The sequence below is a fragment of the Rhinolophus sinicus genome, linkage group LG13 (assembly GCF_036562045.2).
Source record: "Rhinolophus sinicus isolate RSC01 linkage group LG13, ASM3656204v1, whole genome shotgun sequence".
NCBI lineage: Eukaryota > Metazoa > Chordata > Mammalia > Chiroptera > Rhinolophidae > Rhinolophus > Rhinolophus sinicus.
The window spans coordinates 13,086,898-13,114,226 of NC_133762.1; the positions used below are offsets into that span (position 1 = coordinate 13,086,898).

Sequence of the window (27,329 nt, forward strand, 5' to 3'; positions counted from 1 at the left end):
ACTTTAAGGTTAAGGTAGGGTTAACAGCCCTGAGCTTGTTAAATCCGGGAATCTTTCACCCCTCAGAAAGACAGAGACACACACGATAATGCAAGTCACACAGCGAGGCTTATTTCCAGCTAGCTGGGGTCCCCGTCTCTGCCCGACGCAGCGGGTTTTAACAAGGACCCCTAGTCCACAAAGCTAAGGGTTTTTATAGCAGTTCTAGGAGCTTAGTAATTCCTAAAGTCTTAGGGAATACAGTATGGACTTCAATTCTCACATAACTAAGACATTCTGTAATTTCTAAAGTCTTGGGGAGTGCAGATTGTGCTATGCTTCAAAGAGTTTACAATAGATACGCTTCAAAAGCTTCCATATCAGGAGATAAAACAGCTGGTCTCTATGCCCACATCCTGGAACTAACAATTAGGCCATTAGGTTGTTTTAAGCTCAAGGCTGTTAATCTTACTCTGACTTTAAAGTAACAGTTCTCATGCTAACTTGAGCCCAGGGCTGCCAGGGCTGTTAACCCTATCTTAACCGTAAAGCGGCAGTCCTTATGCTAACAGTCAACAAGCTTAAAATAACCTAATGGCCTAATTGTTAATTCCAGGATGTGGGCATAGAGACCAAATGTCTGATAGCTTATCTCCTGCTCTCTGAAGTAATGGAGGCTTTTGTAGCTTATCTGTAAACTCTTTGAAGCATAGCTCAACTTGTACTCCCTAAGACTATGAAAAGTTACTAAATGCCTTAGTTATGTGAGAATTGTAGTTCATCTTGTACTCTCTAAGACTATGGAAAATTACTGAGTGCCTTAGAAACGCTATAAAAACCCTTGGCTTTAAGGGCTGGGGGTCCTTGTTAAAACCCGCTGCGTCGGGCAGAGACGGGGACCCCAGCTAGCTGGAAATAAACCTCGCTGTGTGACTTGCATTATCGTGTGTGTCTTCTGTCTGTCTGAGTGGGTAGGATTCTAGGACTTAACACTATCAACCACAAACTCCTCTCCCAGGCCCGCAGCACGGGTGGTCTGGGCGGACTACAACTCCCACAATGCCTTCGACCCAGTCTCCCTCCCTCCGTCGCTATAAGCGTCAATAGGAAAGCAGAGTTTCCAGGGGCCGTGCTCGTCAGCCAATGAGCGCGGCAGGGGGCGGGCCTATCTCGGTACCCCTACGGTCTGAGCAGTAGTGACTCCGTAGGTGCCTGCGGTGTCCCGGGCACTTTTGCACGCGGAGCCGCCTCCGGAGCAGGATCTGGTCTCCGAAGAGGTGAGCCGGGAGAGACAGGCCTGGAGCCATGCGACCCAGGGGAGTAGCCCGAGGCGCGGGAATAACGGGCCTGGAGCCAGTGCGGCAGCCTACTGGGGGAGGGGCGTCGGGGGCGCTGTCCGCGGCCCGCGGGCCCCGGTCGTCAGGGTTTAGGCGCTGGTTCGTTCAGCTAACGCATCCGGACTCTTCTTCCAGCGGGGCTCCTTGCACATCCAACCTTAACTTCTCTTGCCATTGAGACGACATCCCGCGCACCTCGTCATTTTACAGATGGGGAAACTGAGCTCAGAGGGGGCGTGCCTTGCCCCGGGTCACACCGCGAATTAGCTTGCTAAGAAAATTTCCCGGGTTCCCAAGTAAGAGTTCAGTTAATCTCTTGTTTCTTCCAGTCATTGTGAATACACATTGGGAGCTTCGGTTTTCTTACTAGCATTTCTATTTTGTTCTTTTCATAAAGTTTTTCCTTCCCCGTTTTTTCCCCCGTTTTTCTTTGGCGGGTGGCGGGGGGTTTGTTATCGGACTCTTTATGATATAGTAATGATTTTTAAAATAATTTTTCATTACTTTTATCCTCTAAATAATTTATAATTTCTCTGCTCTCAACATCTTGTAGAATCCCCATCCACTTTTTTTCCTTATGTATGTGTTCATTTTTAAGGGGAATTGGGGTCATACTGTGTCTGTGATTTTAATGCCTTTCTGCCTTTGCTTTTATCCATTGTTAAGTCCGGGAATCTTTCGCCCCTCAGACAGACAGAAGACACACACGACAATGCAAGGCACACAGCGAGGTTTATTTCCAGCTAGCTGGGGTCCCCGTCTCTGCCCGACGCAGCGGGTTTTAACAAAGGACCCCTAGCCCACAAAGCTAAGGGTTTCTGTAGCAGTTCTAGGAGCTTAGTAATGACTAAAGTCTTAGGGAGCACAGTATGGACTTCAATTCTCACATAACTAAGACATTCTGTAATTTCTAAAGTCTTAGGGAGTGCAGATTGCTATGCTTCAAAGAGTTTACAATAGATACGCTTCAAAAAGCTTCTATATCAGGAGATAAAACATCTGGTCTCTATGCCCACATCCTGGAACTAACAATTAGGCCATTAGGTTGTTTTAAGCTCAAGGCTGTTAATCTTACTCTGACTTTAAAGTAACAGTTCTTTGAGCCCAGGGCTGCCAGGGCTGTTAACCCTATCTTTACCGTAAAGCGGCAGGCCTTACTGATAACAGTCTCTTACATTCCCCCCTGTTTGTTGTTCATAATGAGGAATCTTGCTCATTTATGGGCCAGCTGAGGTCTCCAGGGGCGGGCACTCTTTCATATTGTTGTCTGAGGACCATGAGCTGGACAGTATTAACACGATCTTTTACAAAATTAATAAGCTTGTTTAATATGCAAGGGCCAAAGGTTAAAATAAGCACAAGTAATATAATTGGGCCTACTAAGGTTGATACTAAAGTGGTGAACCAGGGGGATCTATTAAACCAAGTTTTAAACCAGTTTTCTTGAGCTTTTTTTTTACATTTTCTCTTGGCTAGCCCTTTTCTAACTTTTGCCATAGATTTCTTTACTACCCAAGTATGGTCAGCATAAAAACAGCATTCTTCCCCCAGCGCAACACACAATCCACTTTGTTGGAGGAACAACAAATCAAGTCCCCTTCTATTCTGGAGTACTACTTCGGATAGGGACGTGAGCGACTTCTCTAAATGACTAATAGAGGTTTCTAGTCTTTCTATATTCTCATCTATGGCCGCTCTCAGGGAGGTCATTCCTGATTGTTGAGTAGCTAGGGAAGCTATGCCGGTCCCGGCTCTGGCTATTCCCAAACTGAACAGGGTGGCAATGGTTAGTGCAGTGATGGGCTCTCTTTTACTTCTCACACTTGTGTCACTATCCCAATGTAAGTACATACTCTCCTCAGGGTGATAGAGAACACAGGGCAGCACAGTTACCAGGACACAGAATTCATTGGAGGCATTGAAGACCGAGGTAGATAGGCACGGGGTGAGGCCAGTCTCTAAACATATCCACCATCCATTAGTATCCATTAGTGTCTGCTCCAGCTGGTTGGCTCGGCGCACGTGAGAGTGATGGACCCAAGGCCCGATGCCGTCAACCTTCAAAGCAGTGGGGGTAACCAGAATAACCACATAAGGACCTTTTTATCTTTCCTCCAGTGTTCGGGACCTGTGTCTCTTCACCCATACCCAATTTCCCGGAACGATGCCATGTTCCGGATTTGGTGCATCCTTAACTTCATACAGGGAACGCACTAGAGGCCATATCTCATGCTGGACCCCTTGCAGGGCTTTTAAACTGGCCAGATAACTTGGGGCCACATTGGGGTCCAGATCCGAGAGAGTCTGGGAAATAATGGAGGGTGGTGCCCCATATAGAATTTCGAAAGGTGTCAGACCATGTACATATGGTGAGTTCCGGACCCGGAAAATGGCATAAGGTAAGAGGGTCACCCAGTTCCCGCCAGTCTCGATGGCCAGTTTGGATAAGGTCTCTTTTAAAGTCCGATTTATTCTCTCTACCTGCCCTGAGCTCTGGGGATTATATTCACATGTAACTTCCAATTGGTCCCCATAGCTCGGGCTAGCCCTTGTAGGACTTTACTGATGAAAGCTGGGCCATTATCGGAGCTTAAAACTTCGGGGACCCTATATCTGGGAAAAATTTTTTTTAATAACACTTTAGCAACAACTTGGGAAGTTTCCCGTTTCGTGGAGAAGGCTTCCACCCAGCCTGAAAATGTGTCAACCATTACTAGTAAGTACTTATACCCAAACTTCCCCGGCTTTACCTCAGTGAAATCCACTTCCCAACTCCGTCCTGGCACCCTTCCCCGTATCCTTGTACCTGTATGTTGGGGTCCTTTTTCACTGGGTTTCATAGCCTGGCACCCAATGCACCGATCTACGATCTTTTGGATTTGAGCTGCTTGTCGGGGAAACCGGAGGCGGGCGGACTCGAGAATTGACAGCAACTTCTTTTTCCCCAAGTGGGTGGCTTGGTGCATGTTGGAAAGAAGAAGCAGTCCTAGGTGTGCCGGCAGTATCAATCTTCCTTCTGTATCCCGATGCCACCCTTGCTGATCAGACTCTGGACAGTGGTAGCTCTGGATCCAGTGTAGGTCTTGCGGAGTGTAGTCAGGTCGCGGTGGCAGGCGCGGGAGCACGGGTTTGGACAGGTTGAGGGCTAAAGTTGATGCTGGTGTAGCCATTGCCACTATCTTGGCAGCTTTATCTGCTCACCTGTTTCCTTCAGCTTCTGGAGTCCGTGCAGTCTGGTGCCCGGGGACGTGGATGACTGCAACTGCCCGGGGCATTTTCACGGTCATCAGCAGTCTCTGTATCTCAGGAAGATTGTGCAAAACTTTTCCTTCTGCTGTAACAAAGCCCCTCTCCCTGTAGATGGCGCCATGCACATGAATAGGGCTAAACGCGTAGAGGCTATCGGTGTAGACAGTCACACGCTTCCCTTTGGCCCGTTCCAGCACTTCCGCCAGGGCAATCAGTTCGGCCTTCTGGGCTAAGGTGCCCGGGTAGAGCGAGGCACTCCAAATAATGTTTCCACCTTGCTCTACCACCGCTGCGCCCGCCCTACGCACACCATCTATAATGAAGCTGCTTCCATCAGTGTACCATATCAACTCACTGTTAGGTAAAGCGGCGTCCTGGAGGTCGGGGCGCACTTGGGTGATTTCTGCCATGATCTCTTGGCAATCATGCAGAGGAGCCTCCAGATCCGGGGTCGGCAGCAGGGTGGCTGGATTCAAAGTGGTGGGTTCAGCGAAGACAATCCGGGGTGCGTCTAGCAAGAGTCCTTGGTAATGGGTTAGGCGGGCATTGGTCATCCACTTACCAGGGGGACATTTCAGGACCCCCTCTATGGCATGGGGGGTCACCACCTTCAGATGCTGCCCGAAAGTGAGTTTATCTGCATCCTTCACCATTAGGGCTACCTCCGCGATAATCCTTAAGCATGGGGGCCATCCTGCTGCAACTGGATCTAACTTCTTAGATAAATAGGCAACCAGACGTTTCCAAGGCCCCAGGCGCTGCATCAGTACCCCTTTCGCTATTCCCTTTCTCTCATCAACGAAAAGAGTGAAGGGCTTCAGGGGTCTGGCAATGCTAGGGCCGGGGCTCTTAAGAGGGCGACCTTGAGTGTCTCATATGCCTTCTGTTGGTCTGCCCTCCAGGCCCAAGGGACCTTGTCCTTGGTTGCATCATACAGAGGCTTCGCTATTTCAGCATACCCCAGAATCCACAGCCGGCAGTAGCCTGTCGTCCCTAAAAACTCACGGACCTCTCGGGCTGAGGTCAGGACTGGAAGTCTAAGAATATTTTCTTTAATGGCCTCTGTCAGCCACCTAGTTCCTTCTTGCAGCTTATATCCCAGATAGATGACTGTTTGCTTGCATATTTGGGCCTTCTTTGCACTGGCCCAATAGCCTAGCTGCCCCAGCTTTTGGAGGAGGTCTCCAGTGGCCTGTCAGCATTCGGCTTCGGAGGGGGCCGCCAGGAGGAAGTCATCTACATACTGCAGGAGCGTAACTGAAGTATGGCTCTGGCGAAATGATTCCAAATCCTGATTTAGGGCTTCATTAAACAGAGTTGGAGAGTTCTTGAAGCCTTGTGGTAGTCTAGTCCAGGTCAGCTGCCCGGGGGTTCCCGAATTGGCATCATGCCATTCGAAGGCAAAAATGTGTTGGCTGCTAGGTGCCAGGGCTATGCTAAAAAATGCATCCTTTAGGTCTAAGGTAGAATACCAAATATGTGAAGGGGGTAAATGACTTAGTAAGGTATATGGGTTAGGGACCGTGGGGTGGATGTCTTCAACCCTCTTATTCACTTCCCTCAAGTCCTGGACTGGCCTATAATCGTTCCCCCCTGGCTTCTTAATGGGGAGAAGTGGGGTGTTCCAAGCAGAATGGCAAGGTTTTAGTATTCCAGCTTCCAGGAGACAGTTAATGTATGGGGCATTCCCTTTTCGTGCTTCAGAGGACACGGGGTACTGGCGGATCCGGACAGGCTGAGCCGAGGCTTTAAGTTCAACTACTACTGGTGCTTGGCGGACCACTCGACCTATACCCACTATTTCTGCCCATGCCTGAGGGTACATTTTAACCCAACAGTTCATCTCATGGGGCCATCCAGAAGGGGGAAGGTTGGAGGGTCTGTCTTGCAGGGCAAACAGGAGATGTTCATCCGCAAGAGACAGGGTTAAAATATGGAGGGGCTGTCCTTGGCCATCTAATACCTTGATGCCATCCGACTCAAAATGGATTTGGGCTTTGACCTTAGTCAGGAGATCGCGCCCCAATAAGGGGGCCGGGCATTCAGGGATAACCAGGAAGGAGTGGGTAACTTGGTGGCGGCCTAAGTCCACTTGGCGCTTACTGGTCCACCGATAAGCCTTAGACCCAGTTGCCCCCTGCACCAAACTGGTTTTCTGAGACAAGGGCTCTGTATGCTTGTTCAAAACTGAGTACTGAGCTCCTGTATCTACCATGAATCCTACTGGCTTCCCCTCCACATATGCAGTTACCCAAGACTCGGGGAGGGGATCCGAGTCCCGTCCCCTCTAATCACTGTCCATCCCTGCCAGCAGAACTCTTGCGTCTTGCCCGGTCTGGCCTTGGCGCTTGGGGCACTCCCTCTTCCAATGTCCATACTCTCTACAGTAGCCATATTGTCTCCTATCCAGTTGGGGGCGCGGCCTCCACGGTCGGGCTGGTCCAGCCAGATTTGGTTTTTCCCTGACTGTACCTTGTACACCTGCCAACAAGATCTTGGCCATCTCCCTCTGCTGCCTCCTATTCTCCCTACTCTGATGTTCTCTGTCCTCCTTCCTGATTCGTTCCTGTAATTCCTGAGTTTCTTTCCTAATTCTATCTTCCCTTTCTTCGGGAGTCTCTCGAGTGTTGAAGACTCTTTCCGCTACTTTCATCAAATCCCGAATAGACATCTCTCCTAGTCCCTCCTGTTTATAATTTTTTTTATATCTGGGGCGGCCTGGTTTATAAAGGACATAATTACAGCCGACTGGTTCTCCTCTGCTAGGGGATCCAATGGGATGTACTGCCTATAAGCATCATAGAGGCGCTCCAGAAACACGGCCGGGCTTTTATTTTCCCCTTGCATTATAGCTTTTACCTTGGCCAGATTGGTGGGGCAGCGTGCCGCCGCTCGGAGACCTGCCATAAGAGTCTGGCGGTAAACTCGGAGACGCTCCCTACCTTCTGAGTCCCCATAATCCCAATCTGGTCTGTTCAGGGGAAAGCGCTCATCGATCAGGTTCGGTAGAGTCGTTGGCCGTCCATTGTCGCCGGGGACATTCTTTCTGGCCTCGGTGAGGATCCTCTCACGCTCTTCGGTGGTGAATAAAGTCTTAAGAAGCTGCTGGCAATCATCCCAAGTGGGACTGCGTGTGTGCATGACAGACTCAAACAGGTCAGTTAAACCTTTCGGGTCCTCAGAAAAAGAAGGGTTTTGGGCTTTCCAGTTGTACAGATCGCTGCTTGAAAAGGGCCAATACTGGTATGCACGCTCCCCACCTGGGCCAGTCCCTTCTAGGGCTCGCACCGGGAGAATTGGCACCCCCACGGAGGTGGAGGAGGAGGGCTCCTCCTCTGGAGTTTCTTCCCGGTGTCTACGGGACCTCAATCCCCTCACCGGTGGGTCCTTGGATTAGGGCGGGGGAGCCGGGGTAGAGGGAGCGGTTGAATGAGGAAGCTGGGAAGCGGCAGCGGCCTCAGGCTGGAGTGGCGCCGGCGCGTAAGGGGGGGGGTTCTCTTCAAGATTTAGATCTATCAAAGAGGGATATATGCTTGACCCTTCCTGTGGGATGGGTTTTTGGGCCGGCTTCTCCGGGGGTTTCGGGCTAGCCGTGGGCCCCGCCGGCTGGCAGGAGGGTTCTGAAAAGTCAGGACCTTGGGAGGATCTTCCGGCTTATCGGGGACAATGGGTTTAAGCCAGGAGGGAGGACTCTCCACTAAGACTTGCCATACCAGAATATAGGGATATTGGTCCGGGTGGTGTCGATTAACAATCTCTCGGACCTTCTTAATGATGTCTAGAGAAAAAGTCCCCTGGGGGTGGGCAGCCCACATTAAAAGTAGGCCACTCTGCAGAGCAGAAGGTATTAAACTTACCTTTTTTGACTTCCACGCCATAATCACGAGCTTTGGCACGGATGTCAGGAAAATGGTTCAGGAACAGAGTCTTAGGTGTTACTTGAGCCTGTCCCATAATGGTTGTAAAGAGAAACCAGGAAAAGACAAAAGAAAGGACCGAAAACACAATGCCGGAAAATACACAACTTCGCACAGGACTTTTCAACACCCACTGGCCGGTCAACCACACTACATCCACAGGCGCCGTTTCAATCACACCATACTCAGGATCCTGACCCCGGGCCCGTCCGAACGGCGTCCACTGCAGACGTCGTTGTGCCTTCTCGTCAGGGACGTCTCCCACAACTTCCAGAGTTGGAGCCTCCTGGGTCGTAACCCGCTCCTTCCTTCCCGTGAGAATTCTCAAAAAAACCAGACCAAGCACAGACCAGACCAAGCAGAGACCTGTTTCAGCCTCTGGCCGAGGACTTGTTTCAGCCCTCCCTGATTAAGACCGGGGAGCCCTGTTTCAGTCTTCCTCCGGTCAGAGGTGGCCAAAACTCATACCGCGGTTCCCTCTATAAACCTCGGTATCGGGAGTTGTCTGTTTCTCTGAGAGTGGGGGAATCCTGGACGAGCCCCCAAATGTTAAGTCCGGGAATCTTTCACCCCTCAGAAAGACAGAGACACACACGACAATGCAAGTCACACAGCGAGGTTTATTTCCAGCTAGCTGGGGTCCCCGTCTCTGCCCAACGCAGCGGGTTTTAACAAAGGACCCCTAGCCTACAAAGCTAAGGGTTTTTATAGCAGTTCTAGGAGCTTAGTAATGACTAAAGTCTTAGGGAGCACAGTATGGACGTCAATTCTCACATAACTAAGACATTCTGTGATTTCTAAAGTCTTAGGGAGTGCAGATTGTGCTATGCTTCAAAGAGTTTACAATAGATACGCTTCAAAAGCTTCTATAGCAGGAGATAAAACACCTGGTCTCTATGTCCACATCTTAAAACTAACAATTAGCCCATTAGGATGTTTTAAGCTCAAGGCTGTTAGGCTGTTAATCTTACTCTGACTTTAAAGTAACAGTCCTTGAGCCCAGGGCCGCCAGGGCTGTTAACCCTATCTTAACCGTAAAGCAACAGGCCTAACTGTTAACAGTCTCTTACACCATAATTTTCATATGAGGATTATCTTAAATCATTAATGATTAACAATCTTTGACAGCATAATTTAAAAATATTTTAAAATACAGCAGCGTGCACATTTCTTAAATTTCATAAAGCAATCACTGTCAAGATATAGAACATTTCCAGCACCCCAAAGGCTCCTCTGAGCCACTTCTCAGTCAATACCCACCCTCAAAGGTAGTCATTATTACATCAGCATAGCTTTTAACATACTTTACTGTATGGATATGTCATCATTTATTAAGTGCTGGACTTTTGGACTTTTAATGTGTCCTTTCTTTTTTTTTCAATTAGAAAGAATGCTATGGTTGTGTGTCCTTGCAAATACATTTCTCTTTGTAAAGATGGTTATTTTTAAAGATAAATTCCAGAGTGGCCAAGGCTGGATTGAAGAGTAGCAAATTTTAAAACTTCATACTTTAATGCAGTTGAGATATAGCCTTCCTTCCAGTGAGGCTCAAAGTGTCTTGACATCTGATCTATTGCTAATTCTTAACATGGGTCCGTAGGATAAGAAGGACGGGTGTTATTATGTCTACTTATTAGGTGTGGTCAGTGAGGTTGAGTGACTGAGTTGTTTGTTCAGTCAAGGTCACTCACTCTGCTGCAGAAAGTCTCTGACTTACGGCAGGATCACTCAGTCCTGGGTTCTTGCAAGGGCTTTGAATTTCCAATACTCAGGCTTTGGTCTCTTGGAAAGAAAAATGCTGTATATTTTGTGTTTGTGCTCCTTCTTCTCTTGCCATAGACAGAGATGGGTTTTAAGGAATAAGCCATTTTCCTTTAAGAGAGACAGGAAACTTGTGTTGATCTGCGGATGTAAGAATCACTTGGTGGCCTCACCCGGGCTGCAGTGAGTTAAGATTGTTTTGGGACGGTTTACATACTGATTCTGGTTCTCTTTCTCATTTCTCAGCTGGGCTACTTGTTGAAATTTAAGGAGGGAAGTGTCTTCTCAGAGAGCCTGGCTGGAGAAGACTGACGAGAAAGCCTACAAGCCTGAGTGATTGCCCCAAGGACGTGGGTGATGGCTGCTGAGGTGCCGAGAGTAACCACTCCCCTGAGCCCCTTGGTCCAGGTGCCTCAAGAGGACGATAAACAGGAGGAGGAGGAGGAGGTCACCACCACGATCCTAGAGGTCGACTCTTGGGTACGGGAAGCTGTGCTGCAGGAGGATGGCCCTGAGTCTGAGCCCTTTCCCCAGAGTGCCGGTAAGGGCAGCCCCCGTGAGGAGGTGGCCAGAGGGCCGCAGGGCACACTCGGCCGCCTTCGCGAGCTGTGTCGGCGCTGGCTGAGGCCGGAAGTTCACACCAAGGAGCAGATGTTGACCATGCTGCCCAGGGAGATTCAGGCCTGGCTGCAAGAGCATCGGCCTGGAAGCAGTGAGGAAGCAGTGGCCCTGGTGGAAGGCTTGACCCAGACGCTTGGGGACAGTGGTGAGATGCTGAACCTCACAGGGAGAGGGTGGGGGCACCTTCCGAGGTGGGATCCAGGATAGAGCTGGGGACGGTCCCATCTCTCTACACGGTCTGCTGGCAGTCAGCACACTGTCACCTTTTTAAATGCCCTTGTGTGCAGTGACAGTTCCAGAATTTCAGTATACGAGGGGCTTAGAGGAGTATTCTTGGAGCTATGTTTGCATGGTAAGCATGATTTTTACTTCTGTGTTTAATGAGAGTAATGGGGAAGCTTATGGAGGTTGCGGGGAGGGGCTGAGGACCCTATAAATCACCTCTTGGCACCTTCACTTGGTTGTGCAATAAACGTCCAGATATTTGAAGTTCTGGCAGTTAGAAAAACCAAATACTGTTTTTAAAAAGTGATTATTTTTATGAAACCAAGATGAATGATGAGTTGTTAAGTCCTGGAATCGTCCACCCCTCAGACAGACAGAGGACACACACGATAATGCAAGTCACACAGCGAGGCTTATTTCCAGCCAGCTGGGGTCCCAGTCTCTGCCCGACGCAGCGGGTTTTAACAAGGACCCCAAACCCTTAAAGCTAAGGGTTTTTATAGCGTTCTAAAGGCACTCAGTAATTTTCCCTAGTCTTAGGGAGTACAAGATAAACTATAGGACCTACATAGCTTCAAAGAGTATAAGATAAGCTACAGGGCTTCTGGTCTCTGTGCTGCAACTGCCCACATCCTGGAATTTACAATTAGATTCTTTTAAGCTAAGGGCTGTTAACCCTGACCTTAAAGTAGCAGTTCTCATGCTAACTAACGGTCTCTTACAGAGTGAACCAACCAATAACTGGGTCTTTCTGTGGTGTAAAGTCATGCTGGGCTCTTAAAAGGGGAATTACAAACTTGAATTCTTTGCAATGGTTAATATGTTTGTCTCCTGGGTTATGAACACGCTGTGGGACCCTGGCCCACCACTGAACTACTCTGCCTCCAACTGCTCTTCATTTGTAAATGGGACTCCCTTGATGACAAAATATTTACTTCCGATCTGCCAGTGCCCCTAGGACTGTTTCAGGACCCATGGGAAATGGCTGCCTGTGTGCAGACGAGAACTGCAGGGGAGAAGTCAGAGAAGGCTTCACAGGGGACATGGAACTTGAGCAGGACTTGCAAGCTGGGGTAGAGTTGCGTAAGGTGCAGGGCAGGTGGAGGGGGTGGCATCTAAGAGAAGCTGTGCTAAGCGGAGGCTCTGAAGGGTGGACCAGTGTGGCTTCGTTCAGGTGACAGCAAGAAAGGCTGGCTGATGGGGGTGGAAAGTGTGATTTTAGGAAGTGGTAGGAAGCAGACTTTGGGGAAAGGGTGGGAGGAGGCTTGGACTGTCATTGGCCTCAGCAGGTTCTTGAACTAGGGCCCGAGGCCATGGGAGGAAGCCCAGCTTGGCAACAGGATGTAGGTTTGATTAGAGTAGGGAGAGGCTGGAGGCAGGAGAGCCGCCAGGAAGCGGCTTAGACATCGGATGTGCAATGATGGGGGTTGGGCCAAGGTGAGAACAGCAGGGGAAGGGGAGGAGATTGGACATACGTGAGAAAGAACTCAGTTAACAATAGCTAGAACTCAGTTAACAATAGCTAGCATTTACCGATCCCTTTCTGTGGGCCAGGCAGTGTGTCTGCCTAGCACCTAATATGCAAAACTTGAGGACACTTAACCACTTTGGAAGACGGTGAGATTGTTACCGCTTCACCACATTGGGAGATAAGCGAGAGAAGTGAAGCGACTCCCTTAAGATCGTGCAGCTAGCACGTGGCTGAACCAGGCCAAGGTTGGAACTCATGGTCTGAGGATGTGGGCCACGTTCAGAAGCGTGTCACTCATCCGCGACGCGTAGTGACGGTTCCCAGCGGGCCGTGGGAAAGGGGATGCAGGCGAGGACTGGGGCAAAGGTGGCCAATTCAGAGGCATCTAATCTGGAGGATTCCGAAGGCTGGGAAAGAAGGATGGAAAGAAAAGGGCAGAGGTGGTGATGACCTGCAGGGACCTGGGAGATGTGAGCAAAGCCGTCCTTTGGGGAACGGGACCGCCCGAGGACCTGCTGTGAGCCCAGCCCTGCCCTGGACACCATGCGTGTCCCTCTGACAGTCCTGTGAGGTGGGTGGGCCTGGCCTTTCCTGGGTGAGGACATGAAGTGCAGCAAGACCAGCCCTGACCCGAGGTCACACAGCTGGATTCATACCCTAGTCTGTTTCCTTCCACGTGTGTTTGGGAGATCCTAGGTTTTCTCTAAAGCAAAGTACCCGGTTTTCTTTGGCCTTGAAAAAGAACTTTGAATTTTGCTCTTCTTATTTAAAAAAATACAGAAACCTCTCATCCTATTTAAACACTTGGTTTACCTGCCTCCTGATGGATGGGACAAGCTTGGAACAAACGTGCGGCTCTTCTGTCGGACACTGCGGAGAGGCCTGAGCAGCTGAGGGCTGTGGGCTAAGGAGAGGCCTCTGTCTGGGCTTGTTGTTTGGTGGGGAAGTCCCAGAGCAGAGGGCCAGAGCTCAGCAGGTGTCTCGGGAGATCAGGCGCCCACTGCAGCAGCCTGCCCCCCCGGCTTGCTGCAGGGCCTCGTGGCTTCATTTCTCCTGGGACTCTCCATGACTCGGTTTCAGTCCTACGACTTCTGCCTCTCAGATCATCTTTGTTGGTGTTTGTTTTACAAATGCTCCTGACATGACTCGTGATTATTCAGGGAAACCTCTGCAGTTATCGTCATCCTTTCTCAAACATGTACTTAGCAGATAAGACCACTTGACCTAGTCTGTGCGTCCAGCTCTGGACCTTTGGACACGTTTGCCCAGCACACTGGTTTACTATTTGACAAGCAGGCACCTCTGATGCTCACAGTGAAAGTATCTTATTCCGATTAGGACTGGACCTCTCTGAATAGGTTAAGGGGGAAGCTCCTCTGGGTGTTTCCCAGTGACACTTTCATCTCCTAAATGTCATGCTCTCGGTATTTCACCTGAATCTTGCAGCAGCCTCCAAAGGGAACCTGCTTTCAGCCTTTCCCCCTTCACTGCAGCTGCTCCACTCCTGCCGGAGTGATCGGGCACTCTCCTGCTTACAAGTCCTGTGAGTTCCCCAGTGTGACCTCCTTGTTCTGTTTGGAGCCCGTGGCCCTGTGCGACCTGGCTCAGATGGCCCTACAGTCGGTCCTCTTCAGTCCCCTGGCCGAAGCCTCTGCTCCATTCAGACCTGATCTTGCTGTTTCTTGAACATACCTGTACTTTCTAGCATTCACCTGTGCTCCTGAGTTTTGACTCGGAATGGCTTTGTCCCTCCCTGTGTGGTAGTGTCCTGGTTGTCCTTTGAGTGCACACCCGTGGAGACCCACTGCGTCAAGCTGTCCTTCCTTCCGGTCCTTCCTCCCTGGCCCCAGCACCCATCTCCTCTGCTAGGAGTCTTCCATCTGGCGTTTTATCATATTTTGGCTTCTCTTTGGCTTTTTATCATATTTTATCTTGTTTTCTATTTCTATGGGTACTTGTCTTATTTCTTTTAGGAACCTATACAACTCCAGAAGGCAAAGAACCTGCCTTTTTTTTCTTTTTCTTTCTTTCCTCTTCTATATTATAGAGAAATGGAGACTGTCAACTTCAAACCTGCTCTTGTCTGCCAGGTGAGCCGAACAGTCGCAGCTGACCTCGTCAGGCCCCTCCAGCGTCACCTGTTTTCTGTAGGCACAGGCCCCTGTTTTGAGCTTGCTGCCCCTGCAAAATGCTCCCTCAATGACAACAAATGAACAAGTACATTCCTCTTTCTGAACAAGAAGGGGAGTGGAGAGTGTTGGCAGGTTGTAAAAGTGTATGTCTTTTCAAAGGTACGATTCTCAGCTTCTAAACAAAATCACTTGGAATTCACTTAAGTATTTGAAACGTATATCATGCAGAACTCTTATTAGAGAGGCATAACACTATAATGGTATGATGTTTGGCAGTCATTCATCTAAACTGATAACAGAGCTCACTGCTGTTTTTATCAGCAGTTAGTCTTTCACGCAGCCAGAGTTCATGTGGAACAATGTCCCAGGTCACTCAGGTACGATCAGATTCCCACCAGGCTTTTCAGGACAGCGCTCAATGGGAAGAGCCCGACTAGGACGTAAGCTGTACGGAATCGCTTCTGTATTTTAGACCAGTGTCTCTGAGCACGGTGTTGAGACACAGCAGTATGTCACAATCAGGTGGGAGGGGCTTTGGAAGAATTTTGAGCCTACCCCACACTAAAGCACCACAGTTAGTGACCAGGTTCATTGGTATAAATAAATTACAGTAAATTCAGGTTTATCTGCAGACTGACATTAGTTTTCCTCGCACTCGTTCTGATATGCTTTCTAGAATGGGAAAGAGGAGGCCTCTAGCCAGGCAGGGGGACATCCCGTGAACAGCCACGGGAATGTGCTGTGCACACGAGTCGAGAGTGTGTGTCCAGGGATGGAAAATACAAGAACCACTGGTTTAAACCGAGCTACAACTGCAGCTTCTGTCTACTGACCCATAAGGGAAGGGTCCTACGGCAATTCATGAACTGGTGAGCGAGTGGCATTTGGACAGTGGTCTCACCATTTTGGAAAATCTAAAATTGGATCCCTACTTCATAAGTTACACAGAAATAGATCCCTGCATCTCAAGTTACAGCTTTACGGAAATTCCTGATACCAAGTAAAAACTCATTTATTCATTTATCAAATTTAATTGAGCACCTACTAAGCATCAGGCACTGTGGGGAGCCGTAGAAGTCAGTGCGCACTCTGCTACTTTCCATCTGTTAAGATTTTCAAATTCCAACCTGCCCTCATTTCCCAGTGGAGAAATAAGAAAAGACAAAACTCAGCTTTGACTTAGACATTCTGGGTGATGAACACAAAGTTTGAGGCCTGGTAACTAGATACCCAGTTAGAAGGAAATCAGCCTGGTTTTAAAAGCCTTAAGGATTCTTTAGCCTCTTTATTTTCACTACAAGTTGAATTTTTAAACATTTCCCCTTGGGCTTCCTTTTCTCATCACTATAGGGAATTGAGTATAAATTGTACGTTTTTCTTATTTCAGATTTTGAGATCCAGAGTGAAAATGGGGAGAACTCTAATCAAGACATATTTGAGGACGTGGAGTTACATGAGATCTTCTCAGAAATGCCCAAACGGGAAGGTGTTCAGCAGTCTGACTGGGAAAGTGACTTTGAGAGAGACTGTGGTTCCAGGGGTCCCCAGGGAAATACCCCCGGAGAGGAACACAGGAAGGTTCCATCCCAGGGCAGTGAAGCTGGACAGCTCATAGGCCTTCAGGGCACCCACCTGGGTGAGAAACCCTATGAATGTCCCCAGTGCGGGAAAACTTTCAGCCAGAAATCCCACCTCATCACTCACGAGCGGACCCACACGGGAGAGAAATACTACAAATGCGACAAATGTGGAAAAGGCTTTAGTGATGGTTCAAGCTTTAGTAGACATCAAACGACCCACACCAGGGAGAAACCTTATAAATGCAGGGATTGTGGGAAAAGCTTTAGCCAGAGCGGAAACCTCATAACCCACAAGAGGATCCACACGAGCGAGAAACCCTTTCAGTGTGCCGAGTGTGGCAAGAGTTTCAGCAGGAGTCCCAGTCTCATTGCTCACCAGCGAACCCACACGGGAGAGAAACCTTACTCATGCCCAGAGTGTGGCAAGAGCTATGGCAGCCGGTCCAGCCTTAATACTCATCAGGGAATCCACACCGGAGAAAGGCCCTACAAATGTAAAGAATGTGGCGAAAGCTTTAGTTACAACTCCAGCCTGATCAGACACCAGAGGATCCACACAGGAGAGAAACCGTACTCATGCCCAGAGTGTGGCAAGAGCTTTGGCAACCGGTCCAGCCTTAATATTCATCAGGGAATCCACACCGGAGAAAGGCCCTACGAATGTAAAGAATGTGGCAAAAGCTTTAGTTGCAACTCTAGACTGATCACACACCAGAGGATCCACACAGGAGAGAAACCGTACAAATGTTCCGACTGTGGGCAGAGGTTCAGTCACAGCTCAGCCCTCATCACCCACCAGAGAACTCACACAGGAGAGAAGCCCTATCAGTGTGGCGAGTGTGGGAAAAGCTTCAGCCACAGCTCCAGTCTGGTCAGGCACCGCATAACCCACTTGCCGGAGAAGCCCTACAAGTGCGGGGAGTGTGGGAAGAGCTTCAGCCAGAGCTCCAAACTGATTGCACACCAGGGGAGGCACACGGGCGAGAAGCCTTACGAGTGCCTCACGTGCGGGGATAGCTTCAGCTGGAGCTCCAGCCTCATCAAGCACCAGAGGATCCACACGGGGGAGAAGCCCTACAAATGTGGCGAGTACATTCCTCTTTCTTAACAAGAAGGGGAGTGGAGAGTGTTGGCAGGTTGTAAAAGTGTATGTCTTTTCAAAGGTACGATTCTCAGCTTCAAAACGAAATCACTTGGAATTCACTTAAGTATTTGAAACGTATATCATGCAGAACTCTTATTAGAGAGGCATAACACTATAATGGTATGATGTTTGGCAGTCATTCATCTAAACTGATAACAGAGCTCACTGCTGTTTTTATCAGCAGTTAGTCTTTCACGCAGCCAGAGTTCATGTGGAACAATGTCCCAGGTCACTCAGGTACGATCAGATTCCCACCAGGCTTTTCAGGACAGCGCTCAATGGGAAGAGCCCGACTAGGACGTAAGCTGTACGGAATCGCTTCTGTATTTTAGACCAGTGTCTCTGAGCACGGTGTTGAGACACAGCAGTATGTCACAATCAGGTGGGAGGGGCTTTGGAAGAATTTTGAGCCTACCCCACACTAAAGCACCACAGTTAGTGACCAGGTTCATTGGTATAAATAAATTACAGTAAATTCAGGTTTATCTGCAGACTGACATTAGTTTTCCTTGCACTCGTTCTGATATGCTTTCTAGAATGGGAAAGAGGAGGCCTCTAGCCAGGCAGGGGGACATCCCGTGAACAGCCACGGGAATGTGCTGTGCACACGAGTCGAGAGTGTGTGTCCAGGGATGGAAAATACAAGAACCACTGGTTTAAACCGAGCTACAACTGCAGCTTCTGTCTACTGACCCATAAGGGAAGGGTCCTACGGCAATTCATGAACTGGTGAGCGAGTGGCATTTGGACAGTGGTCTCACCATTTTGGAAAATCTAAAATTGGATCCCTACTTCATAAGTTACACAGAAATAGATCCCTGCATCTCAAGTTACAGCTTTACGGAAATTCCTGATACCAAGTAAAAACTCATTTATTCATTTATCAAATTTAATTGAGCACCTACTAAGCATCAGGCACTGTGGGGAGCCGTAGGGGTCAGTGCGCACTCTGCTACTTTCCATCCATTAAGATTTTCAAATTCCAACTTGCCCTCATCTCCCAGTGGAGAAATAAGTAAAGACAAAACTCAGCTTTGACTTAGACATTCTGGGTGATGAACACAAAGTTTGAGGCCTGGTAACTAGATACCCAGTTAGAAGGAAATCAGCCTGGTTTTAAAAAGCCTTAAGGATTCTTTACCTCTTTATTTTCACTACAAGTTGAATTTTTAAACATTTCCCCTTGGGCTTCCTTTTCTCATCACTATAGGGAATTGAGTATAAATTGTACGTTTTTCTTATTTCAGATTTTGAGATCCAGAGTGAAAATGGGGAGAACTCTAATCAAGACATATTTGAGGACGTGGAGTCACATGAGATCTTCTCAGAAATGCCCAAACGGGAAGGTGTTCAGCAGTCTGACTGGGAAAGTGACTTTGAGAGAGACTGTGGTTCCAGGGGTCCCCAGGGAAATACCCCCGGAGAGGAACACAGGAAGGTGCCATCCCAGGGCAGAGAAGCTGAACAGCTCAAAGGCCTTCAGGGCACCTACCTGGGTGAGAAACCCTATGAATGTCCCCAGTGCGGGAAAACTTTCAGCCGGAAATCCCACCTCATTATTCACGAGCGGACCCACACAGGAGAGAAATACTACAAATGCGACGAATGTGGAAAAAGCTTTAGTGATGGTTCAAGCTTTAGTAAACATCAAACGACTCACACCGGGGAGAAACCTTATAAATGCAGGGATTGTGGGATAAGCTTTAGCCAGAGCGCAAACCTCATAACCCACCAGAGGATCCACACACGGGAGAAACCGTACAAATGTCCCGACTGTGGGCAGAGGTTCAGTCAGAGCTCAGCCCTCATCACCCACCGGAGAACTCACACAGGAGAGAAGCCCTATCAGTGTGGCGAATGTGGGAAAAGCTTCAGCCAAAGATCCAGTCTGGTCAGGCACCGCATAACCCACTTGCCGGAGAAGCCCTACAAGTGCGGGGAGTGTGGGAAGAGCTTCAGCCAGAGCTCCAAACTGATTGCACACCAGGGCAGGCACACGGGCGAGAAGCCTTACGAGTGCCTCACGTGTGGGGAGAGATTCAGCTGGAGCTCCAGCCTCATCAAGCACCAGAGGATCCACACGGGGGAGAAGCCCTACAAATGTGGCGAGTACATTCCTCTTTCTTAACAAGAAGGGGAGTGGAGAGTGTTGGCAGGTTGTAAAAGTGTATGTCTTTTCAAAGGTACAATTCTCAGCTTCAAAACAAAATCACTTGGAATTCACTTAAGTATTTGAAACGTATATCATGCAGGACTCTTAGAGAGGTATAACATTATGGTATGATGATTGGCAGTCATTCATCTAAACTGATAACAGAGCTCACTGCTGTTTTATCAGCAGTTAGTCTTTCACGCAGCCAGAGTTCATGTGGAACAATGTCCCCAGTCACTCAGGTACGAACAGATTCCCACCAGGCTTTTCAGGACAGCGCTCAATGGGAAGAGCCCGACTAGGACGTAAGCTGTACAGAATTTCTCCTGTATTTTAGACCAGTGTCTCTGAGCACGGTGTTGAGACACAGCAGTATGTCACAATCAGGTGGGAGGGGCTTTGGAAGAATTTTGAGCGTACCCCACACTAAAGCACCACAGTTAGTGACCAGGTGCATTGGTATAAATAAATTACAGTAAATTCAGGTTTATCTGCAGACTGACATTAGTTTTCCTCGCACTCGTTCTGATATGCTTTCTAGAATGGGAAAGAGGAGGCCTCTAGCCAGGCAGGGGGACATCCCGTGAACAGCCACGGGAATGTGCTGTGCACACGAGTCGAGAGTGTGTGTCCAGGGATGGAAAATACAAGAACCACTGGTTTAAACCGAGCTACAACTGCAGCTTCTGTCTACTGACCCATAAGGGAAGGGTCCTACGGCAATTCATGAACCGGTGAGCGAGTGGCATTTGGACAGTGGTCTCACCATTTTGGAAAAACTAAAATTGGATCCCTACTTCATATGTTACACAGAAATAGATCCCTGCATCTCAAGTTACAGCTTTAGGGAAATTCCTGATACCAACTAAAAACTCATTCATTTATCAAATTTAATTGAGCACCTCCTAAGCATCAGGCACTGTGGGGACCCGTAGGGGTCAGTGCGCACTCTGCTACTTTCCATCCATTAAGATTTTCAAATTCCAACCTGCCCTCATCTCCCAGTGGAGAAATAAGTAAAGACAAAACTCAGCTTTGACTTAGACATTCTGGGTGATGAACACAAAGTTTGAGGCCTGGTAACTAGATACCCAGTTAGAAGGAAATCAGCCTGGTTTTTAAAAGCGTTAAGGATTCTTTAGCGTCTTTATTTTCACTACAAGTTGAATTTTTAAACATTTCCCCTTGGGCTTCCTTTTCTCATCACTATAGGGAATTGAGTATAAATTGTACGTTTTTCTTATTTCAGATTTTGAGATCCAGAGAGAAAATGGGGAGAACTCTAATCAAGACATATTTAAGGACGTGGAGTCAAATGAGATATTCTCAGAAATGCCCAAACGGGAAGGTGTTCAGCAGTCTGACTGGGAAAGTGACTTTGATAGAGACTGTGGTTCCAGGGGTCCCCAGGGAAATACCCCCGGAGAGGAACACAGGAAGGTGCCATCCCAGGGCAGAGAAGCTGGACAGCTCATAGGCCTTCAGGGCACCCACCTGGGTGAGAAACCCTATGAATGTCCCCAGTGCGGGAAAACTTTCAGCCAGAAATCCCACCTCATCATTCACGAGCGGACCCACACAGGAGAGAAACCGTACTCATGCCCAGAGTGTGGCAAGAGCTTTGGCAACCGGTCCAACCTTAATACTCATCAGGGAATCCACACCGGAGAAAAGCCCTACAAATGTAAAGAATGTGGCAAAAGCTTTAGTTACAACTCTAACCTGATTGGACACCAGAGGATCCACACAGGGGAGAAACCGTACAAATGTCCCGACTGTGGGCAGAGGTTCAGTCACAGCTCAGTCCTCATCACCCACCACAGAAGTCACACAGGAGAGAAGCCCTATCAGTGTGGCAAGTGTGGGAAAAGCTTCAGCCAAAGCTCCAATCTGGCCAGGCACCGCAGGACCCACTTGCTGGAGAAGCCCTACAAGTGCGGGGAGTGTGGGAAGAGCTTCAGCCAGAGCTCCAGCCTGATTGCACACCAGGGGAGGCACATGGGCGAGAAGCCTTACGAGTGCCTCACGTGCGGGGAGAACTTCAGCTGGAGCTCCAGCCTCATCAAGCACCAGAGGATCCACACGGGGGAGAAGCCCTACAAATGTGGCGAGTACATTCCTCTTTCTTAACAAGAAGGGGAGTGGAGAGTGTTGGCAGGTTGTAAAAGTGTATGTCTTTTCAAAGGTACGATTCTCAGCTTCAAAACGAAATCACTTGGAATTCACTTAAGTATTTGAAACGTATATCATGCAGAACTCTTATTAGAGAGGCATAACACTATAATGGTATGATGTTTGGCAGTCATTCATCTAAACTGATAACAGAGCTCACTGCTGTTTTTATCAGCAGTTAGTCTTTCACGCAGCCAGAGTTCATGTGGAACAATGTCCCAGGTCACTCAGTACGATCAGATTCCCACCAGGCTTTTCAGGACAGCGCTCAATGGGAAGAGCCCGACTAGGATATAAGCTGTACGGAATCGCTTCTGTATTTTAGACCAGTGTCTCTGAGCACGGTGTTGAGACACAGCAGCATGTCACAATCAGGTGGGAGGGGCTTTGGAAGAATTTTGAGCGTACCCCACACTAAAGCACCACAGTTAGTGACCAGGTGCATTGGTATAAATAAATTACAGTAAATTCAGGTTTATCTGCAGACTGACATTAGTTTTCCTCGCACTCATTCTGATACGCTTTCTAGAATGGGAAAGAGGAGGCCTCCAGGCAGGGGGACATCCCATGAACAGCCACGGGAATGTGCTGTGCACACGAGTCGAGAGTGTGTGTCCAGGGATGGATAATACAAGAACCACTGGTTTAAACCGAGCTACAACTGCAGCTTTTGTCTACTGACCCATAAGGGAAGGGTCCTACGGCAATTCATGAACCGGTGAGCGAGTGGCATTTGGACAGTGGTCTCACCATTTTGGAAAAACTAAAATTGGATCCCTACTTCATATGTTACACAGAAATAGATCCCTGCATCTCAAGTTACAGCTTTAGGGAAATTCCTGATACCAACTAAAAACTCATTTATTCATTTATCAAATTTAATTGAGCACCTACTAAGCATCAGGCACTGTGGGGAGCCGTAGGGGTCAGTGCGCACTCTGCTACTTTCCATCCATTAAGATTTTCAAATTCCAACCTGCCCTCAACTCCCAGTGGAGAAATAAGTAAAGACAAAACTCAGCTTTGACTTAGACATTCTGGGTGATGAACACAAAGTTTGAGGCCTGGTAACTAGATACCCAGTTAGAAGGAAATCAGCCTGGTTTTAAAAAGCCTTAAGGATTCTTTACCTCTTTATTTTCACTACAAGTTGAATTTTTAAACATTTCCCCTTGGGCTTCCTTTTCTCATCACTATAGGGAATTGAGTATAAATTGTACGTTTTTCTTATTTCAGATTTTGAGATCCAGAGTGAAAATGGGGAGAACTCTAATCAAGACATATTTGAGGACGTGGAGTCACATGAGATCTTCTCAGAAATGCCCAAACGGGAAGGTGTTCAGCAGTCTGACTGGGAAAGTGACTTTGAGAGAGACTGTGGTTCCAGGGGTCCCCAGGGAAATTCCCCCGGAGAGGAACACAGGAAGGTGCCATCCCAGGGCAGAGAAGCTGGACAGCTCAAAGGCCTTCAGGGCACCTAACTGGGTGAGAAACCCTATGAATGTCCCCAGTGCGGGAAAACTTTGAGCCGGAAATCCCACCTCATCACGCAAGAGCGGACCCACACGGGAGAGAAATACTACAAATGCGACAAATGTGGAAAAAGCTTTAGTGATGGTTCAAGCTTTAGCAGACATCAAACGACTCACACCGGGTAGAAACCTTATAAATGCAGGGATTGTGGGAAAAGCTTTAGCCAGAGCGCAAACCTCATAACCCACCAGAGGATCCACACGGGCGAGAAACCCTTTCAGTGTGCCGAGTGTGGCAAGAGTTTCAGCAGGAGTCCCAGTCTCATTGCTCACCAGCAAACCCACACAGGAGAGAAACGTACTCATGCCCAGAGTGGCAAGAGCTTTGGCAGCCGGTCCAAGCTTAATACTCATCAGGGAATCCACACCGGAGAAAGGCCCTACAAATGTAAAGAATGTGGCAAAAGCTTTAGTGACAACTCTAACCTGATCAGACACCAGAGGATCCACACAGGGGAGAAGCCCTACAAGTGCCCCGAGTGTGGCAAAGGCTTCAGCAACATCTCCAATTTTATTACACATCAGAGAACTCACATGAAAGAGAAACTTAGTTGATGTGGCAAAGAGGGAAAGTGAGGAGACTGGCCCAGGAGAGGAACCTGTCACACTGCCCCCAAGTAGGGACTTCTCATTAGACGAGCCATTCTTTTGAATGGTCTTTTGGGATTTTTGCCAGAATCTCACCCCTGCTCCTCATTCTAGGATCCCATCATGTTAGTGGTCGGAATCAAACTCCCAGAACAGAGCACAGGAACGGAAGGCTGGAAAGTTGGGTCTTTTTCTGTTTCATTTCATGGCTTGATTGGCTCCCTTTCTCCTGACCCCCTTTACCTCAGTTTCCTCTTTCGTAGAACAGGGGGAGTGTTTCTCCTTGTGGAACAGAAGACAGCATGGCGCACAGCCAGCTGAGTCCTCAGAGAAATACCAGAAATCTGTGAAGCTGCCACTTTGTGGGGCTAAAGTTAAGGTGCCTTCACCCCAAGCTGTGTTCCAGGCCCCCTGCCCATGTCAGAAACGGCTTTCCCGGGCTGTGTTCTGGGCTTTGATTTCAGGTCCAGGTGGAGGACCTTCTCCAATCCTGAGTCATCACATGAAGGTCAAGTCTAAAAGGTTTCTCTCTGGAAAGTGTCAAAAACACCAAAACACGAGGGAGTATGTCTTGGAACCAGTGTCTCAGTAGCCTTTGCTCTGATAAGAGGTGGACAGGCCCCACCAGGAAAGGAGTACACTGCGGAGATTTACACGTGTGCTTTTGTCTCTGCTCCTGTCCTGTGGTAAGCCTGCTGCCAGGGGATGTACTTGTGGGGCTTTGTGTTTTGAGTGTGAAGTAAAGGCGGAGACCCTCAGCTGTCTAGCCATGCCTGGTGGACAGTAGCTTCTGTCTCATCGTGGGAAAGCCATCCTGCACTTTGAAGGGTGGGCTCGTGTCTTTACCCCACAGACACACAGACAGTGATACCCCATAACTATCACTACACATTTGTCATTTCCTCGTTCTTATGTGGATTCTATACATGCAGAGCTAGAAGTCTGTCTGATAGCTTTCATATACAAAGAATGTTATTCTTAAGGAAGTGTTGGTTATGAGGACGTCATCTGTCCTCTGGAGAGATCTGGGCTTGAACCAGAGGAGTTGTGCTACAGAGGTTGCCCTTGATTTTAGGGTGCTACCAGGGCTTTGTTCTTAGGTCCTTGAACCTTCCAACTGTAAAGACAGGCATGAGAGCTGGTGAAGGGGTTTGTTAGGAGAGGACAGTAGATAAGGATTCTCTGGGAAATGTGAAACCGCCGCCTCCTATGCATGGGGCCGGCACTCAGAATGGGCCTTGGTTCTTACAGGATGGATGCTCAACGTTGCCTAATAAAGTAGAGGCCCATTCTTTTCCTGAGTCTCTTTTAATGTGTGTTAGAAACCTGAACTTGACTGTCGTTAGCAAACCCACACTTCACTTCCCCACACACCTCCTGCCCTGGGCTGAAAGTGGGCCAAGGCCTTCAGGGAGTAAAAATCAGTGGCTTCAAAGAACACACTTTTGGGTGAACCTAGAAAGGTGTGTGCTTGAGCAGTGCACACACCTTTCCAATGTCCACTGCCAACCCTACAACCAGTCTGACAAACAAGAGTTGGAGCGGCAGCTCTGGCTAAGGAGCCAGCTGGTATCCCGAGGAGGCCATTGCAGTCATCTCTATGCAGAATCAAGTGAATTAGGCACGAGGAGGAGGTTCTCGCTGAGGCAGTAACAGCTCTTAAACCAAAGCACGGAGGCTGTGATATCCCCACGGTTAATGCCATCACTGTGCTGGATACGAGAGGGAGCTTGTGAACAGCAAGTCCCATCACCCATCCTTTTACTGGAAGAAAGATTCCTGTCTGCCTGGGAAGATGCATAAGAGAGAATGACGAGGATGATATCCCAGGTGACATTAAGTTCTGAAATTTGGGTAATAGAAGATACCGGATCTCTAAGTCTCAGCTTGAGAAAAGCGTTGATATTAAGCTTTTTTGAAACTTTCTAACTTTCCTTTTTAACTCCTCACTCTCTGGTAAAAACACAAAATATCCTGGAAAAATGGAAACAAGATTAGCTGGAATTGCAGAATCAGGCTGGACTCAGGTGGGGAAATGACAGACTGTGGCTCTAGGAGGGTTAACAGCCCATCGCTGCCTGCCCTGCTTCCCCCTGGAGACGGCCTGCAGGGCCAAGGAGGGGTCAGTGTACAGTGGCCTTCACGTGTCTCTGTGTTAGATGGAAAAGCAGGGCCTCCTTCCCCTAAAAAACATCCAGAAGCCCCAGTACTCTCAGCAGATCACTTCTGCCATATCTCTGTTTGCAACTCAATTATCCCCGTGTCGCTAACAAAGGCTTAGATGTACATGCATTTAGGGACTGAGTTTTAGTCACCAATTTGTTTCTAAGTTCATAGGAACAGCCTTGGGACAATTAAATGCCTACAATAAATGGTAAAAAGCAAAAAACAAAAACACCACAATTGTTTCACCCTCAGTTTGGCCCCCAGGTCCACCTCAGTCAGTCTCTCCCGTGATTTCGGTCACATCTCTCCCAGCCCCCACAATGGCCACCTTGCACCCTCTGGCCATTCTCCTCAGACCCCTGCCAGCTCCCAGGCTGAGCTCACCTGCTCTGAGAACCTTGAACCTGTCCGGTGTGGCCTCCCTCAGCAGCCCGCCCCCCCCATACGGATAACCGTCTCTGTGTTTCTCCCCCTCCCTTCTCACCCCCAGGCTCAGCCTAGAGGTGTGTCAGTGTGAGTTCTCTGTCTCTCCCCGCACTCAGCCTGCATCTCCCTCCAGGGCCAATCAGGACCTTGTTCCATCAGCGAGGTCCTCTCCTGATTTCTGGTCTGGCCCTCCCCCGGGCTTCCTCCTGCCTCCCGTATTTTCTCTCTGTGAGGAGCACAGCCGTCTACCCGGCCACACCCAACCCCACACTGGGAGTCCTCCAGGCCTCCTACCTCCCGGTGTCCCCCAGAGCCATCAGAAGCATGCCCTGCAAACCCTGCCTCCCTACTTAACCTCTCCCAGCCCCAAACCCTCCGCGTCATTCAAACCCCTGCTGACAAGTGCAGCGCCCGACTGGCGCCCCAGGCTCGCTCCGCCCTGCCTCCTGTGATTTCGTCTTCCCTGTAGTGGTCAGTGCGAGCGTTCTCGTACTGCACAGAACGAGCTTGTGGGTACCCAGCTGAAACCCCCCCGGGGCTCCCCATCACCCACAGAAGACCACGCTCCTGCAGCGCAGACGAGGCCTTCCTTGGGGCCTCTGTGGAACTTTGTCACCACACCTCTATGCCCCTGGCAACTCCCCCTGAAGTTGGCTCACTGGGCCTTCCCTCGTCCTTGTGCTCACTCTGCTCCATTTTCTGGAATGCTGGGCCTCCCTGTCTGCGGGGGACACACATGTACATCTTTTGAAGACTCAGCCTGGGTACCACCTCCTCCATGAGGCCTTCCCTGCACTATTCTGGCAGGCCCGACCCTACCCTCTCCAACTTCCGTGCCTGTGACGCGTTGCATGGACTTACTCCCTACATGATTCTC

At 49.0% G+C, this 27,329-nt stretch overlaps 3 protein-coding genes and 1 pseudogene across 20 annotated transcripts in view; 2 read left to right on the forward strand and 2 right to left on the reverse strand.

The window, feature by feature from the left end:
- ZNF774 (zinc finger protein 774) overlaps positions 1-27,329 on the reverse strand; it is a 68,182-nt gene that overhangs the window by 33,553 nt on the left and 7,300 nt on the right. The gene's annotated exons all lie outside the window — the stretch shown is intronic.
- Positions 926-25,161, forward strand: LOC109439916 (uncharacterized). 16 transcript variants are annotated; one of them, XM_074317565.1, is made up of 8 exons: positions 929-1,256; positions 1,452-1,612; positions 7,545-7,721; positions 10,490-11,009; positions 16,080-17,357; positions 18,664-19,521; positions 20,818-21,675; positions 22,977-25,161. In XM_074317565.1, exons 4-8 carry the CDS (start codon positions 10,601-10,603, stop codon positions 23,219-23,221), a joined length of 3,648 nt encoding a protein of 1,215 aa, XP_074173666.1. In that variant the 5' UTR covers positions 929-1,256; positions 1,452-1,612; positions 7,545-7,721; positions 10,490-10,600; the 3' UTR covers positions 23,222-25,161. The 16 variants fall into 16 exon arrangements, 12 of the variants coding, with proteins under 12 accessions (XP_074173669.1, XP_074173666.1, XP_074173667.1 ...); XM_074317566.1 differs by lacking the exon at positions 1,452-1,612; XM_074317563.1 differs by lacking the exon at positions 929-1,256 and having other exon boundaries at positions 1,268-1,612.
- Positions 1,116-8,443, reverse strand: LOC141568289 (uncharacterized). The gene is given in 5 exon segments (XM_074318069.1): positions 1,116-1,371; positions 4,350-5,388; positions 5,391-7,262; positions 7,265-7,952; positions 8,423-8,443. Coding segments are annotated over 5 exon segments (3,876 nt in total).
- Positions 23,222-25,161, forward strand: LOC141568152 (uncharacterized; annotated as a pseudogene).